The 15667-nt window shown below is 41.5% G+C and overlaps 1 protein-coding gene across 1 annotated transcript; it reads left to right on the top strand.

Moving 5' to 3' along the window:
• The first annotated feature begins 10306 nt into the window (after positions 1 to 10306).
• Positions 10307 to 12570, top strand: il19l (interleukin 19 like). Its single transcript, XM_082156181.1, has 6 exons — positions 10307 to 10332; positions 10454 to 10632; positions 11148 to 11210; positions 11353 to 11505; positions 11971 to 12045; positions 12174 to 12570. Exons 2-6 carry the CDS (start codon positions 10474 to 10476, stop codon positions 12255 to 12257), a joined length of 534 nt encoding a protein of 177 aa, XP_082012307.1. The 5' UTR covers positions 10307 to 10332; positions 10454 to 10473; the 3' UTR covers positions 12258 to 12570.
• The last annotated feature ends 3097 nt before the right edge of the window (positions 12571 to 15667 follow it).

The raw sequence follows: 15667 nt of genomic DNA, 5'->3' as shown, positions 1-15667 counted from the left end.
GAGAACGAGGACGAGCAGCTAAATTTTCAGGCAGGAATCAGCCCATATTTATATGAGCCTCCCGTGAACCAAGATGAGTCAAGTCAAGTTATCAGTCAAGTTCACCATCGAGAGCATCTCGACGTGTCCGATAAGTAAATAACTAGATTTAGATAAGATAGATAGCCTACCATTCGGACACTTCGAGATGCTCTCGAGGGTGAACTTGACTGATAACTTGACTTGACTCAAAACGAGACAGACACCGATAGCCGCACCCTCATCGGCTCTGGCCGCACCCTTTCGCCATGGCACGTGACCGAAAGAGAAGAGGGGTCATTTCGAGGGGGGAGGGAAGGGTAATGTATTTGATTAAAGATTATAAGGGTAAATGAATAAAAAAAAAATAATGAAGTGCACAGATAAATCATTTATAATAAACACTACAATATTACATATAAAAAGAAGATTTGTCAAATTTGATTTCATGCCGACTTTAAATGTAACTGACACTACTGGAACTTCAAACAGGACGGGTTCTATGGTCAGATGAAACAATAAAACGTCTCAGGTTACGACTGTAACCATAGTTCCCTGAGAAAGGGAATGAGACGATGCGTCGATAACGCTTCGGGAACGCCCCCGGCGTGAATGCGTCTGAAGCATCTATGTCAACTAGTCCAATGGAATGAATGAAATGCGCGTCACGGGCGGGTGACGTCATGACCAGGAAGCTATAAAAGCGCATCCGGTGAAACCGGCTTTAGCTTCGAAATTTGCCGAAGCAAGTCGATCACAGGAATGCAGGAAGTATGGCAGGGCGACGCATCGTCTTGTTCCCTTTCTCAGGGAACTATGGTTACAGTCGTAACCTGAGACGTTCCCTTTCGAGGGAACTCGCGATGCGTCGATAACGCTTTGGGAACGAGAATACCCAAACCGCCAGAATTCCACATGCCTGAGTGTAAGCCTGTTATCAAAACCACACTAAGCACTAAGCACCTGAGACCCCGGGGCAGCATCCAAGTCCAGGCTATAGAACCTGACAAATGTGAGCGGAGAGGACCAGCCCGCCGCATCACAAACATCTTGAAGAGAAACTCCGGATAATAAGGCTTTAGAAGCCGCCATACTCCTCGTGGAATGAGCTCTGACCTCCAAAGGACAAGGCTGGCCAGAGGACTCATAGGCAAGAGAAATAGCCTCGACTATCCACTTACTCACTGTCTGCTTAGAGGCAGGAAGACCCTTCTTGGGTGATCCAAAACAGACAAACAACTGATCGGACTTCCTCCAGGAAGAAGACCGATGAACATAAGTATCCAGTGCTCGCACTGGACACAAAAGGTTCAGCTTTTCCTGGTCCGAAGAAGTAAAAGGAGGAGGACAGAAAGCCTGAAGCACAATAGGCCTCGGAATAATGGTTGGCACCTTAGGGACATAACCCTGTTTAGGATACAAGAATGCCTTGACCATTCCCGGTGCGAATTTAAGGCAGGTGGGAGAAACCGAAAGGGCCTGAAGATCTCCGACTCTTTTGAGGGACGAAATGGCTAGTAGAAAAACAGTCTTGAAAGTAAGACATTTCTCTGAGACCAACTCTAAGGGCTCAAATGGAGCCCCAGATAGGCCTTCTAGTACCAATGCCAAGTCGGCATCCTAGTCCGTGTTGCAGGCCTTGGCCTCAGGGTGCCACGAAGGAAACGAGTAATCAGGGGGTCTCGACCCAACGATATACCACCCACCGGGACGTGGAATGCCGCAATGGCTGCCACGTATACCTTTAAGGTGGATGGACATAAACCTGACGCAAAGCGATCCTGCAGAAACTCCAGTACTGTGTTTACTGAACAGTTAACCGGGTCCCACTGACGCTGGTGACACCAAGAAGTGAAGACTCTCCATTTCAAAGAGTACAATTTCCTTGTAGCGGGAGCTCTGGAGCTTAGAATGGTCTCAACAACCTCGGTTGAAAGACCACTCTCTATGAGTTGGGCCCCCTCAGAGGCCAAACCCAAAGTTTCCAAATCTCTGGTCGGGGGTGGAATATTGTGCCCCCGGCCTGAGACAGAAGGTCTCTCCTGATCGGGATCTCCAAGGGAGGACCGTCTAAGAGATGAATCAGGTCCGCAAACCAGATTCGACTCGGCCAACGCAGTGCAACTAACAATAGGCTTATTCCGTGCTGACGAACTCGCTCCAGAACTCCTGGGAGCAGAGCAACAGGGGGAAAGGCGTACAGACGTAGCCTCGGCCACGTCTGCACTATAGTAAGGGAGAACCAAAGTGGACAGTGCGTCGTATGCTGAGACGCGAACAGATCTACTTCGGCCTTGCCGTAAAACTCCCAAATCTTCTCCACCACCTCGGGGTGAAGTTTCCAGTCCCCTGGCCTCAGCTCCTGCCTCGACAGGACGTCTGCTCCGATATTCTGGCCCCCTGGAATATACACTGCCCTCAGAGAGAGTATTTTCCCCAGGGACTATAGGAGGATCTGGTGTGCCAACTTGCATAGTGGACGCGAACGCAGACCCCCCTGACGATTTATATAAGAGACCACCGATGTGTTGTCTGTCCAGACAAGCACATGGTGATCCCTCAGGTCTGGGAGGAAATGTCTCAACGCGTTGAAAACGGCCATCCTCTCCAGGCAAGTTATGTGCCAGGAGAGATGATGACTCCTCCACAGACCCTGAGCTGAGCGGCCTTCCATTACCGCTCCCCAGCCGGTGAGAGAAGCATCTGTCGAGATCGCAACTCGATGGCAAAGAGCTCCCAACACCGGACCCTGGGACAGGAACCAATGTTTCCTCCATATAACCAAGGCGCGGAGACACCGCCGCGTGATCTTGATCATACGAAGTGGGTTTCCCCTCGGGGAGAACCCTCTGGTCCTGAGCCACCACTGCAAAGGTCTCATGTACAGCAGCCCAAAAGGTATCACGTTGGACGCCGCTGCCATGAGCCCTAACAGTCTCTCGAACTGTTTCACAGTGCGTGACTGGCCTAGCTTTAGCTCTTTCATGGCTGTCAGGATAGCAGCTACACGAACGGGCGAAAGATTGGCTCGCATCGTGACTGAATCCCATACCACACCCAGAAGAGTGGTCCTCTGTAATGGAGATAGCACACTCTTCTTGGCGTTGAGCCTCAACCCCAATTTCTGCATATGTGCGAGGACGACATCTCGATGCCGAACCGCTAACTGTTCTGATTCCGCTAGAATCAGCCAGTCGTCTATGTAATTCAGAATACGTATGCCCTGCAGCCTGAGCGGGGCCAGAGCTGCATCTACAAACTTTGTGAATGTGCGGGGTGATAAAGCTAGACCGAATGGAAGTACCCGATACTGGTATTCTTTGCCCCCAAAAGAAAACCTCAGGAACTTCCTGTGCTGAGGGAGGATGGAGACATGGAAGTAAGCGTCTTTCAGATCTATCGTGACAAACCAGTCCTCGGATCTGATTTGAGTCACGATCTGTTTGAGTGTCATTTACATTTACATTTATTCATTTAGCTGACGCTTTTATTCAAAGCGACTTACAATTGCTATATATGTCAGAGGTCGCACGCCTCTGGAGCAACTAGGGGTTAAGTGTCTTGCTCAGGGACACATTGGTGTCTCACAGTGGATTCGAACCCGGGTCTCTCACACCAAAGGCATGTGTCTTATCCATTGCGCCACTACCACCCCTGTACTGTACGATTCAACAGACGAAGATCTAAAATGGGACGCAACCCCCCATCCTTTTTTGGAACGATGAAGTAACGGCTGTAAAAACCCGATTCTCTGTCGGGTGGATACACCTGCTCTATCGCTTCTTTTGCTAATAGAGCTTTCACCTCTTGCTCCATCACCAGAGCCTGCTCGGGATGAACTATCGTAAGCAACACCCCGTTGTAACGTGGAGGACGAGAACCGAACTGGATTCTGTACCCCTTTTCTACTATATGCAGGACCCATTGAGAAATGTTTGGCAGTACTTTCCACTCTGCCAGAAAATCTACTAAGGGAACCAGCCTCTCGAGGCTGGCCTCTGGTGTAATTGAGACACTCAGCCCGGGGGCCTGAAACATATCGGCAGGAACCACCCGAACTGAATGTTTTTGAACCCCCCTCAGAAGGTTCATGTCTGACGCAATGTCGAGTTGACATTGCACCAGACGATCGCTGGGAACCACTGCGCCCCGAGACCAAGGGTGCGGGGTTGGCAGAATGGCCCCCTGAGGACACCGAGGTGGAACGGACACCGTATGCTGAGGTGTAACCCGCTCCACCCCGGGTGGTGCTGCCCTCATGGGTCTGACGCTATAGGCGTCAGGTCCACTTCTTTTGAGCCGAAGCCTTCTTAGCCTGAAGAACGGTCCTCAGATCCGGCTTCTGCTTCGAAGGCTTCGGCTGAGAGTGTTGCGTCTGCTTCCAGTGTTTCTGTGGCGGAGCACGAGACGCAACACTCTCTTTTTGCTGTGCTCTATATGAGGAGCTCGACGGCTGGAGCTGCTCACGCCCAGCAGCCCCAGGGGGTTGGACACGGCGAGGGAGAAATCTCTTAAATACCTCTGACTGTTTTTTAGCCTCTTGAAATCTCTCCACAACTGAATTAACAGCGTCTCCGAAAAGACCAGAGGGGTCAATAGGAGCATCCAACAGAAACACACGATCTTTTTCTTTTATTTCTGCAAGATTGAGCCAAAGATGCCTCTCAGTGGCTACAAGGGCTGCCATAGACCGCCCAATTGCTCTGGCGGTCTCCTTAGTAGCCCTGAGCGACAAATCCGTGGCCCGACAAAGCTCTCGAACCTCATCGGGCCCCACCCCCTCACTCCTGTCCAAATCCCCCAGCAGATCAGCCTGATAAGCCTGGAGCAATGCCATAGTGTGTAAGCACGCTCCAGCCTGACCTGCTGCCGTATATGCTTTGCCCACGAGAGATGATGTAGTTTTTAAAGGTTTCGTGGGCAAAGCTGAGGCCTTCAGGGACGATGCTGAACCAAGTGACAGATAGCTCGTGAGCGTCTGTTCAGCCTGGGGCATCGACCCATAACCATATTCTCTCAACCCCCTAATATCTGAATAAACGTGAACTTGGGGACTATAAAGTCGAGAGGAATATGGTTTATTCCAAAATCTAGACAGCTCACTGTGTAGACCTGGAAAAAATGGAAGGCCTCGTGGTGGAAGTGATTTAATAGATGTAAGGAAACGCTCATCTAGTTTACTTTTAGGATGAGCGTCCCTTTTCTCGGCTGGCCACTCAATATGCAATTTATCAACAGCGCGAGTTATCACATCCACCAACTCCTCATATGCTGGAGAAGAGGACTGTGAATCCTCTTCCCTTATAACAGTGCTTTTGTCACTACCAACGCTCAGCACCTCTAACTCCTCGGAGCTAGAGCACTGAAGCATTGGGCTCTCTTCCCGGGTGGAAGAAGCCGCAGCGCGGGCTTCCGACACCGGAGAGAGAGCGCTGGATCCCCCAGGACAGGAAGGAGATAAGATCCTCCGACCCGTCTCCAACCCTTCTGAGAGATTGAAAAAACAGATTTAACACAGAATCCATGTTCTGGACCCTTGCGATGGCATAGCGCGTCGGCCCTGGAGTCACGCCTCTGGCAGGCTGAAGAAAGGGAGTTGTCTCCGCGTTGGTGGAAAACCACACTTCGCCGTTTCTCCCAATCCACCCAGATCCAGGATCCTCCGAATCCGCCTCGCCTTCAGTGGAAGCTAGAGAGGATGATGAGGGTGCCACATCCAAATCAGGATCTGACTCTCCTGAGTCTGTGGTGTCAGAGGGAGAAGACGATACATCCTGCAGCTCGCCACAGGGGTCAGGCTACATAATCATCTCTAAAACTTCACTACAAGTCAAGCCCTTTCTCATGTTGCTTGCTGCTCTTCTCACCATCAAATGACCAGCAGGCTTGCATGCAAGTGTTTAAATCCACTTGCTTTGTTTAGTCTGCATTTCTCACCATCAAAAGGCAGCAGATGCATAAATACACTTACTTTGTTTTTGTTTACTCCATGTAGTTCTGAGAGCTGAGGTGCATATTTTGATTTTCTCAGACGCATCAAGGTGAGTTCTCATTCTCATTCTCTCTCTCTCTCTCTCTCTCTCTCTCTCTCTCTCTCTCTCTCACACACACACACACACACACACAAATATGCTATTATACTCCATATAACCAGAGAATGTCTAATAGGAAGAGAATTGGCACTCTCTGCTTACTTCCGGTTTCTGGACTGGCTGCAGTAACACGTCTCTGTCCATGCGGGGGCGCTCGCAGGCGAGTGCAGAATGAATGGAGGTCCATGGCGAAAAACCCTCAAAATCCACTTTTCTCAGGATATAATTTTTTGTCTAGTAATTTGAATGTTGTATTCGAAAGGAGATGCAAAGAAATTACACATTGCTGGGTGTTAGATTTTTTAGAGTCACTTATTTGGTTTAAAAAGTATTTTAAAATGTCAATGACGTCAGAATGCTGACGTCATTAGCAGAATGCTAGCGTGTTATGGGCAACAACAACTCAAACTGTAAGAAATCGAAAAGAAATAAGTACTCGTTCATTCAACTTTCGACCTATAACCCATGTTGAACTTGCAAAACCTACAATAAAATCTGAGATTTCTCAACGGCAATCGGGTGAAAGAGACACATTTAGCCGTCTAGCCCCATAGACTCTCATTCAGTCTGCACTCACCCGCGATCACCTCCAGTGGAATTCTAATGGAACTGCAACCAAGATCGATACAATGGGGCTAATAGGAAGTGCCAAGGCTCTCCGTAGACGGGCTCTGATATAACTCCATGTAAAAGCCAGAAACTAAGCTTTTTTTTTGCACAGGCCTATCTAAAGGTTTAATGGTGCCACCTGGTTGTCAACAGTAAAAATTACAAATTTTACCTCTTCCCAACAGGGAAAACCACCAACAATCAAAAATGCATGATTATATGGTGTCATGGCTTTGCAATCAAAAAATGTGGTTATAATGGAAGTCAATGGGGCAAAAACAGCCACAAACAGTAAATGAGGGAGAAAAAGTTAAAATCTGATGCAGCACAAAAACTAACAATGCATCAAAACCAATGTTGTTTCTAATCTTTGACATGTCCAAGACTGTGATAAAAGGTAAAAAAAAAAAATCCAGTCCACATTCACATTTTATATTGAAAATAAGTCATTTTGTGTGTTTTTTTCCCCCAAATCAGTGACATAATTTATGAATTTGGCAATTAAAGAGTTCAAATCCAGATTTTTTTTTTAAACATTTAGTAGTTTTGAAAAGGACTGAGGTTGATTAATAGATTTATGCAAAAAAAATTGGAAAAAAATATTTATCTGATACATTTTTACAGCAGTTTAAAGTAGTGGCTGTTTTCAGCCACGAACATAACGAAAGGGTAGTGAATTTGCCCACAGTGTACTATTGAGTTTTTGAAAAATTTCAAAGCATTTTCCCAAAATATGTGTCAAAATAAGATTAGTCACCAAAAATCATTCCATTTGCTGAAACACGGAGAAAGTTATGGCCAAATTAAGACTCAAAAATACCCCATAGTGGATGAAAACATCCCCAACAGCACATAAGGGATATTTGTAGTTTACTTAGAATATACTCAACAATATAAATGAGAGTCAAAGGTACATTTATACAGTTATACCTGGAAACCAATCCTGTTCAAATATGTAAGTGAACATCACACACCTGCCAAAATTATGATTTTCTGTTTTAATATGCTTTAAAATATAATTTATTTCTCTGATGCAAAGCTGAATTTTCATCAGCATTACTCCAGTCTTCAGTGCCACATGATACTTCAGAAATCATTCTAATATGTTGATTTATTATCAATGTTGGAAACTGCTGTGCTGCTTAATATTTTTTTAATAACCTGTGATACGTTTTTCAGGAATCTTTGATGAATAAGTAATGGCTGATGAAAATTCAGTTCTGCATCACATAAATCAATTATATTTTAGAGTATATTAAAACAAATCATTACTTTAAATGTTAATAATATTTCACAATATTGCTCCATTTGTTCTGTATTTTTCATCAAATAAATGCAGGCTTGATGAGCATAAGAGACTTCTTTCAAAAACATTAATTTAAACAGTAATGTGTCCAAACTGTATTTAGCATGATAAGCATGATAAAAAAGCCAATATGTGAGGTAAAGGAAACCGTGCGTCTGCGCAATTCATTCACACAAAGACACGCAAAACATACAGGATTCATATTTAAACAGTCTTTTTGCAGTTTAATATTCACAGACACTAGTCTATATCGCAATTAGAATAAAGAACTTACAGGTCACAATCCTCGTCATTGCTCCTTGAAATGAACTGAAAGTCCCGCTCTTCCTCTGAGGTAAATTCTTCCAGCATTATTCCTCACCATGTCTCAGAATGATGTAAAGTACATTAATCTGACTAAACTGATGCGTTTTTTTTAGTTGATGCGGGCGTTGAATCTGTTTACATGGATCGCCTCACAATTTGCCTTTGAATGCTGCGCACTCTCCGTGGGCTTGGCCACATTAGCGGATAATGAGGTTACTCACGAAGGACTGACATCTCTTTCTTTTCAAATAGATTACATAAACAGAGAATGTTTGTTTTCGATTTGTCGTACATTATTTAAAACCTGACATTTCAACGTTTCTTTAGACATATGTCTCATGTTGCTGTGACAAGTATTCACTAAGTTACAGTTCATTTTCTGATGAGTATCAGAATGGATTTCATTGAGAGAGAGACGGCAGATCGCACATCAAGATTGTTTTATTTTGCGAAAAGCTAAATATTTTGTTTTTATCGTGTTTACACAAATAAAAGTACAAACTTAACAGTTTTGAATGATGTATAACACTTATCTGTATGATCAAAATTGACGGAGTATTTTGAGTCTCTTTTGCAGTTATCAGGACGCCAGCGAAGGCGCCGCAACTTTGCCGACCCCAGGGAGATATATCACAAAGTGAACCACTGAAATCATGTTTCAGGTCCCCACATGTTAGTGATGAGTGACATATAAAAAAAGTTCTTGGTTGTATTGTTTTATCCAGTAACAATAAATTATTACAAATGTTTTAGTTCTCTTCCTGCTCGCTGATTGCAAATCATTTAGTGTTTCAACATATTTTAAATAATGAATTAAACAAGTATTTCACGTATTCATTTCCTTGCTGTGCAAAGAACTCATACGACTGACAGTTACCCGTATTTCACAGACAGGTTTGATAAGCAAACAACCCCTTAAAGAAAAGGACAAAAATAAAACACACTGCTTGCAGCATCAGGAAACAGAGCAAGGAAGATCTGAACTTATTTCCTACCAATGCCGTCTAACAGTGCCAGAAATGATTCAAGAAAAGTTTTCTTCTGGGCCATGGGGTGCATACTTTCAAAAGGCAAGCAATGCTGGTCACTTGATTATGAAATTATCAGAAAGAAACATTGTCATATAACCCAACAATGTCAGGAAGAAATTTGCTGTCCCGTAAAAAAAAAAAAGAATACTACTGTAATTCATTTTTGGTCACAAGAGAAATTTTGGTTTAAAGTTAGCTGCGCTTGAAGGTGTAAAAAAAAAAAGATGACAGTTGATTGAAAAGGAAACTCTGACGTTTCTGTCAGCTCTTATCAGATGAAATGAACACATGGCAAAGATGTAGAGATAATGGTAATCGTGACAATTATGTTAGCCTCTAATACCCAAGGTGGCCGCAGGGGGACTGTCGCAGTGGCAAGTGTACAGTAAGCTCAGCTACCTTAAAAGATCTGCTAAAAAAGAATAACCAAGTGATGGGATAAAAGTAGTTTGGTCTTTCTTCCTCATTAGTAATCAAATAGTTTATAATTCATAAATGTATATAAATGGAGGATCATGTGACACTGAAGACTGGCTATAAATTCAGCTTTGCCATCACAAACTGTAAGCTTTGCCATCACATTACTGTATTTTTGATCAAAAATAAATACAGCCTTGGTGAGCATTAGTAAACTTCTTTCAAAAACATTAAAAAATCTTACCAACCCCAATATTACCAAGATACATAATTGCTAAACTACATAGTATAACATGCTACTACAGGTATTGTTACATTATGTATGTCAGTAATTGTTTGAACGGAAGTCCTTCATCCTTTCATGTCAATTCCCATAGTGATGACATAAAAAATGTTGCAAAGACATTCACTTCCTCTTACTGTAATGGGAGGTAGAAGATAATCAAGGAACACCTGTCGAAATTCCCCTCTTGTCCCACTATAAGAGCACTTGCCATCACCATGAAGAGGTGCACATCATTCTATGAAGAAAACACTCCTCGGACATCACTAGGTAACAAAACATAACATATAGCATACATTTTATCCTAGAACAGACTGATAAAGCTAATACAAGTATAATTTTATGTAACACATACAATGTTGTGTTTGACTGTCTTTTCTTCATTTCCCAGGCTGAATTGTCAGAAGCATAATGAAGGACTTTTTTGTCATATATAGTATGTTTGTATGCATCATGCTGTGTGGTCTATGGGACTCGGCCCAGGGTCGGAGGCTTCACTTGGGCAGTTGTAATGTGAATATTCACACCCACGAACTCAGGCACCACTTCCAGCACATCCGTCAAGGCATGGTAAGCACACTTACAGTCTTAAGCTTAGTCATGTGTTAGTTTTAGCATGTATCATTTAGCTATAAATAGCGCCATGTCAATTTCCCACCATAACAATGACGTCACTGGTGATGTCAATGGGCTTTCTCGACAGGTTTGACATGTCAACCAACAGGTTATTGATTTATTTGAGCTATTTCATTCTTCTTGACTCTGCATGTCTACATCAAAAGAACAGCATGTGGCAAGACATGCTTTTTTGTTTCAGTTCTGAGTGTAACATGCCAATGACTTAAGCATGACAAAGGAAAAATTAACAAAAGGAATACCTCAGTGGAGATTCCTGGCAATGTGTTCAGCACTTTGTCAGGGTGACGAATCATATCCCTGGCAAAAACATCGCAAAAAAATGTACACGCAAGCAACATCAAACAAAGCTGTTTTTAAAGTGGCCTCATTTTTATTGCGTCTGTGGTTAGAGGTTATGTAGTGATTACAATGATAATGCAATCTGATAACATCTTTTGTTTTGACAGATTTCTGGAGATGATCACAAAGGAATCAGATTACTTAGAAAAGACGTAATGAACAGTGTACAGGTAACATTTAGAACATTTAGTTTTTTTGCAGCGCCTGTAGCATCATAACCTTTGTAGAATCAACTGATCAATTAAAATGTGCCATATATTATACTAAGACTGTCAAAAAAATCTGTGATTTATGTGTCTCCCCCGTTATAAGGCTACAGAAAGCTGCTGTTTCCTCAGGCAGCTCTTAGACTTTTACATGGATAAGGTCTTTATCAGCTACACTAGCAGTCATTCCCTACATCGCAGAACCACCAGTGTCCTGGCCAACTCCTTCCTCAGTATCACCAAGGACCTGCGAGTGTGTGTAAGTACAAGATACTAGACAGAGATACTACTTAAAGTTAAAAGATGTTTCAAACTGAAGCAAATTGTAAGACTGGAAAAAAATGGGAAAAGTCCCGCATAATGTCGTAACTCGCAAATATTTTTACAAAGGTCAAGGCCAAAGATCTTCTTTGGGCATTTGAATGGCATCGGAAATCCCCAAATAAGGTCTTTGACTAAAACATTGTTTTTAACCTACAATATTTTGTGAGACTTTTCCTATTTTTCCTTTGTACCGACTGTGACCTACAGTACATACCTGTCTGCGAAAATCGAAAGTGCAGGGGTTGGTTACAAATAAATAAATAAATAAGCAATTTTAAATGAATACAAGTGTACTGTAGAATATTGGTGGGGCAACTGTAAGCACATGAATACAGATAGAGATGTTCTTAGAAAGATTTTAGCAGATTAACTTAACCATGTTTTTCTGTCTATCCAAAAGCATGCTAATGCACACTGTGAGTGCAGTGTAGATGCCAGACTAAAATTCACAGGCATTCAAACCACGTATGACAAGGTAAGAGACATTATTCACCAACAGGAGACATAATAACTAGGCCTGCAAACACAGACAATAAAAAGCTTCACAGATTTCTTTTCCCCCACAATCAGCACAGAAAATGAAACTCTCTTTTTGTCTCTCAGCTTGATCAGGCAGCAGGAGCCATGAAGGCTATCGGAGAGCTGGATTCGCTACTTGAATGGCTAGAAAGTTTCCAACACCAATGATGATAGACCAAGACCAAACTTAAGTGAAGCTCAATATTTATTATATTTCTAAAGCATAAACTGCTGCATAGATTCAAGAATAAAGAATCTTTACTACTGTACTTGATTTTAAAAACATGGAATTCCATTCTGGAAAATACATGCCTTTTCAGTATTTGTTTATGGGCCATATTTCTAAGCATATTTGCATGATGTATAAATGTCATGCTGCAAAGTAGACCTTTAAGGTCAGTTTGTGATCTGCATTTTGAATATATTTGTTTTTATTGTATTTATGTCTTATAAAAATAATGTATAAAATAAAGATATATTTAAACTATTGTGCATCTCCTGTTATACCACAAAATCTATTCAGATTAATTGAGACACATTATAAGAAATCGTCCTAAGACTTGTTTCATATGTGGAGTTTCACCACGTCAGAGTAAACATAAGTAACCATAATCTTGTCATGTTTATGCTAAAACGCTGCAGTCTAAAGTTTTAGCACGTCATTACTCTCTGTTTTCAGACAGACCTCTTTAGCAGGTGTCTACAAAACACAAACAGCATTTATCACTGACTTTCAATTTAGCTACCAGGTTCACAACTACTCATATCAGACAAGAAGATATTAAGGTCATACCACGTCAAATTCTGACTTAATTCTTAATATAGAGTCCTCACAGCTAGCCTGGGTTTCCCCATGCTGCCTTGAGCGCAGCGCGATTTTATTCACGCTGCTAGGCAGCCTGGACACCATGGACCAGATTTTCCCCTCAAAAAGGGAACCAAGCACAGAACGGGGAGGGAGCAGCAAGACGATGACGACGTCTGTGCGACACCGAAGCAGTTTGTTTATATCTATGGATCCAACATGGCATCAGACGCGAAGTTACCTTTCGATGCAGCCTTAGATAGTGTTCTAAGTAGTTTAGAACGCAAGTTTATTTCGTCTTCTTCCTCGTCGAATTTCTGTCGCTCTACATACGTCATCTGGTATAATTGAAACGATTGGCTATGAGCTATGTACAGGCGCATTTGATAGACATTCGTAGCGCCCAATAAACAGCTCTGGGCATTTGTAAACCACGCCTCAAATTTGAGAAAATGAACATGTGGTTCCCAGACCACGTCTCAATGAGAAAGAGGTCTGACGTTAGCCAGGCTACCTCACAGCACAAACAGTGCAAGAAAGGGGGAAAAAAGTGAATCACACAACACTTCTGTTAAATGTTGCTGTATGGCTGAATTCAGAATAGCATTCGACCATAATTAGAAATAGCAGAAGAAAATAGTAGGGTACGGCTATTATGCTATGCTAATAAAAAAGGGTGAATAAACAAATAACGAATTCTACCAAATAATAGGAAAAATATTCGGCAGACACAGTCACTCCTCATGTTTGCTGGATAACAGGTGAGCCAGGGGATAGCATAGAACAATATTATAAACCTCTAAAATCAATAACGCTATAATGAGTGTGTGAAGGGAATGAGTCTAGGGCTGTCATGATTCTTTGCAATTGACCCGTCTCAAATTACCGGCAAAATACCGGAAGTGGGACATTCCATGGACGAAATTAAATGAATCGCTTTATTAGACAATTTTCTAAGGCTGAACGATGTATTAAAACCACTTAAAAACATACTATGACATAGTGCTATTGTGCATTGTGCTGTATTGCTGCAATTCAATCAAATTTATATATGCCCTGGCTGTAGGTTTAATATATATGTGCTTTAATTATTTGCATGCATGTTGGTTATGTGTTTCTCTCAAACGCATCTCTGCATACGCTGCGAGTTTGGGTTACTCAAAGTTCATCAGATTTGTAAGGTAAACTACACCAACACAGCAGAATACATCAACATGTTTCTAAATATGCAAACTGTTCATCGCAATTTCAAAATAAAAGTTTAAACCTAGCTCTGTGGTTACATGTTTTGATGTCCACATATTCTTGTTTAAAAAAATACAGTGGCTATAGTATTTCTGTCGCAAAGAAGTGGCCTATAAAAGATTAAGTAAACATTGGAATTAAATGTAATTTGGCCAATATTAAACAAGGATTTGATCTGCTTTAAAGTGTAACAACACCAGGCCATTGGCACCCTTTGCAGGCATTTATAGTACATAATATACATAAGATAATTGATATTATGTATATTATGTATTTTAATAGTGTTGTTCTATAATTATTTGCTTTTGATTTGAACCAAATATTATTGCCTCAACCAAATATTATTGCCTCATTGTTATTATAGGCTATATGTATTTTAAGTCATTTTTTAAGGCTTAGGTCTTTGCTTAGGTTTATTATTTATCACCCCAAAAAAATGTCAGATTACTCGATTAAACATCAAAATAATCAACCGATTACTTGATTACCAAAATGATCGTTAACTAGTGACAGCCATAAATGAGTGTAAACTATGAATAAAATGAGAGCAGTGCAATCGCAAATAGCGTGCCGTCTCTGCATGTCTCTCAGAAATCAGATCTTGCCAAGAGTAATATCAACATCATACACATTTTTTTACTAATAGATACATCTATTTAAATGTTTTAAAAATTCTACGATATGATGGATATGATACACAAATGAGTGTAAACTTTATGAATGAAAGCGCAGAGTGATCGCAATTTGCCACATTGCCGTCACTGTGCATCTCTCAGTAAGCAGAGCTTTGTCAAGAGTGGGTCAATCCTGAGATTCGGTAATATTTCAACTTTTTTTAAATTACATATAATACATTTTCTGAATACCACACATCATTAGGTACATACAAAACCTCCAACAAATTATATTTTCCCACTTCAGGCATTAAAGACCTTTTATTATTTTCAGATTGAAACACCTTTTATTCTCTAACCGTTAACGGACAAAATGGAATTGGTTTAAAAAGGATTTTACACAAAACTTGTTAAAAAACCAACATCTCATGTTGTTGCTCATGTGTCCCTCATAAGAATTTAATAATTATATTAAAATGTAACATTTATGATCATCTTCACATTTTTATGGGACTGAAGTTAAAAAGACAAATTGTGTGTCTGTGGTCTCTTTTTGTAAAAAAAATAATTCAATTTAGAGGTTTAACTAAAACCCCAATTTTATTGTGTTAGTCCTTAACATGTCAGGTGGTAATCAGCTAGAAATGCCTTCATTTTTTATCGTCTTTATTTTTTCCAAAAGAATAGTTGAGAATAGTGTCACGTGGTTGAAGACTGTAATAGGTTTGAAGAGAGACAAAAATGTTTTATTTTCAACTTGGTCTTTCTCTCATACTGTGCCCTTCTTTCTGGGTCAACATATCTGCTTGCACAACACTGTCTTTCTGCTGCTGACGTGGCTGCCATTTCTAACAAGGGATGCTTGTCAATGTTTAAGTGGACACATTACACCAAATATTCTATTTATAACATAA

Source organism: Leuciscus leuciscus (assembly GCF_965113295.1).
Source record: "Leuciscus leuciscus genome assembly, chromosome: 23".
Taxonomy (NCBI): domain Eukaryota; kingdom Metazoa; phylum Chordata; class Actinopteri; order Cypriniformes; family Leuciscidae; genus Leuciscus; species Leuciscus leuciscus.
The sequence above is the reverse complement of the archived record's forward strand: the minus strand, read 5'-3'. Positions and strand labels throughout refer to the sequence as shown.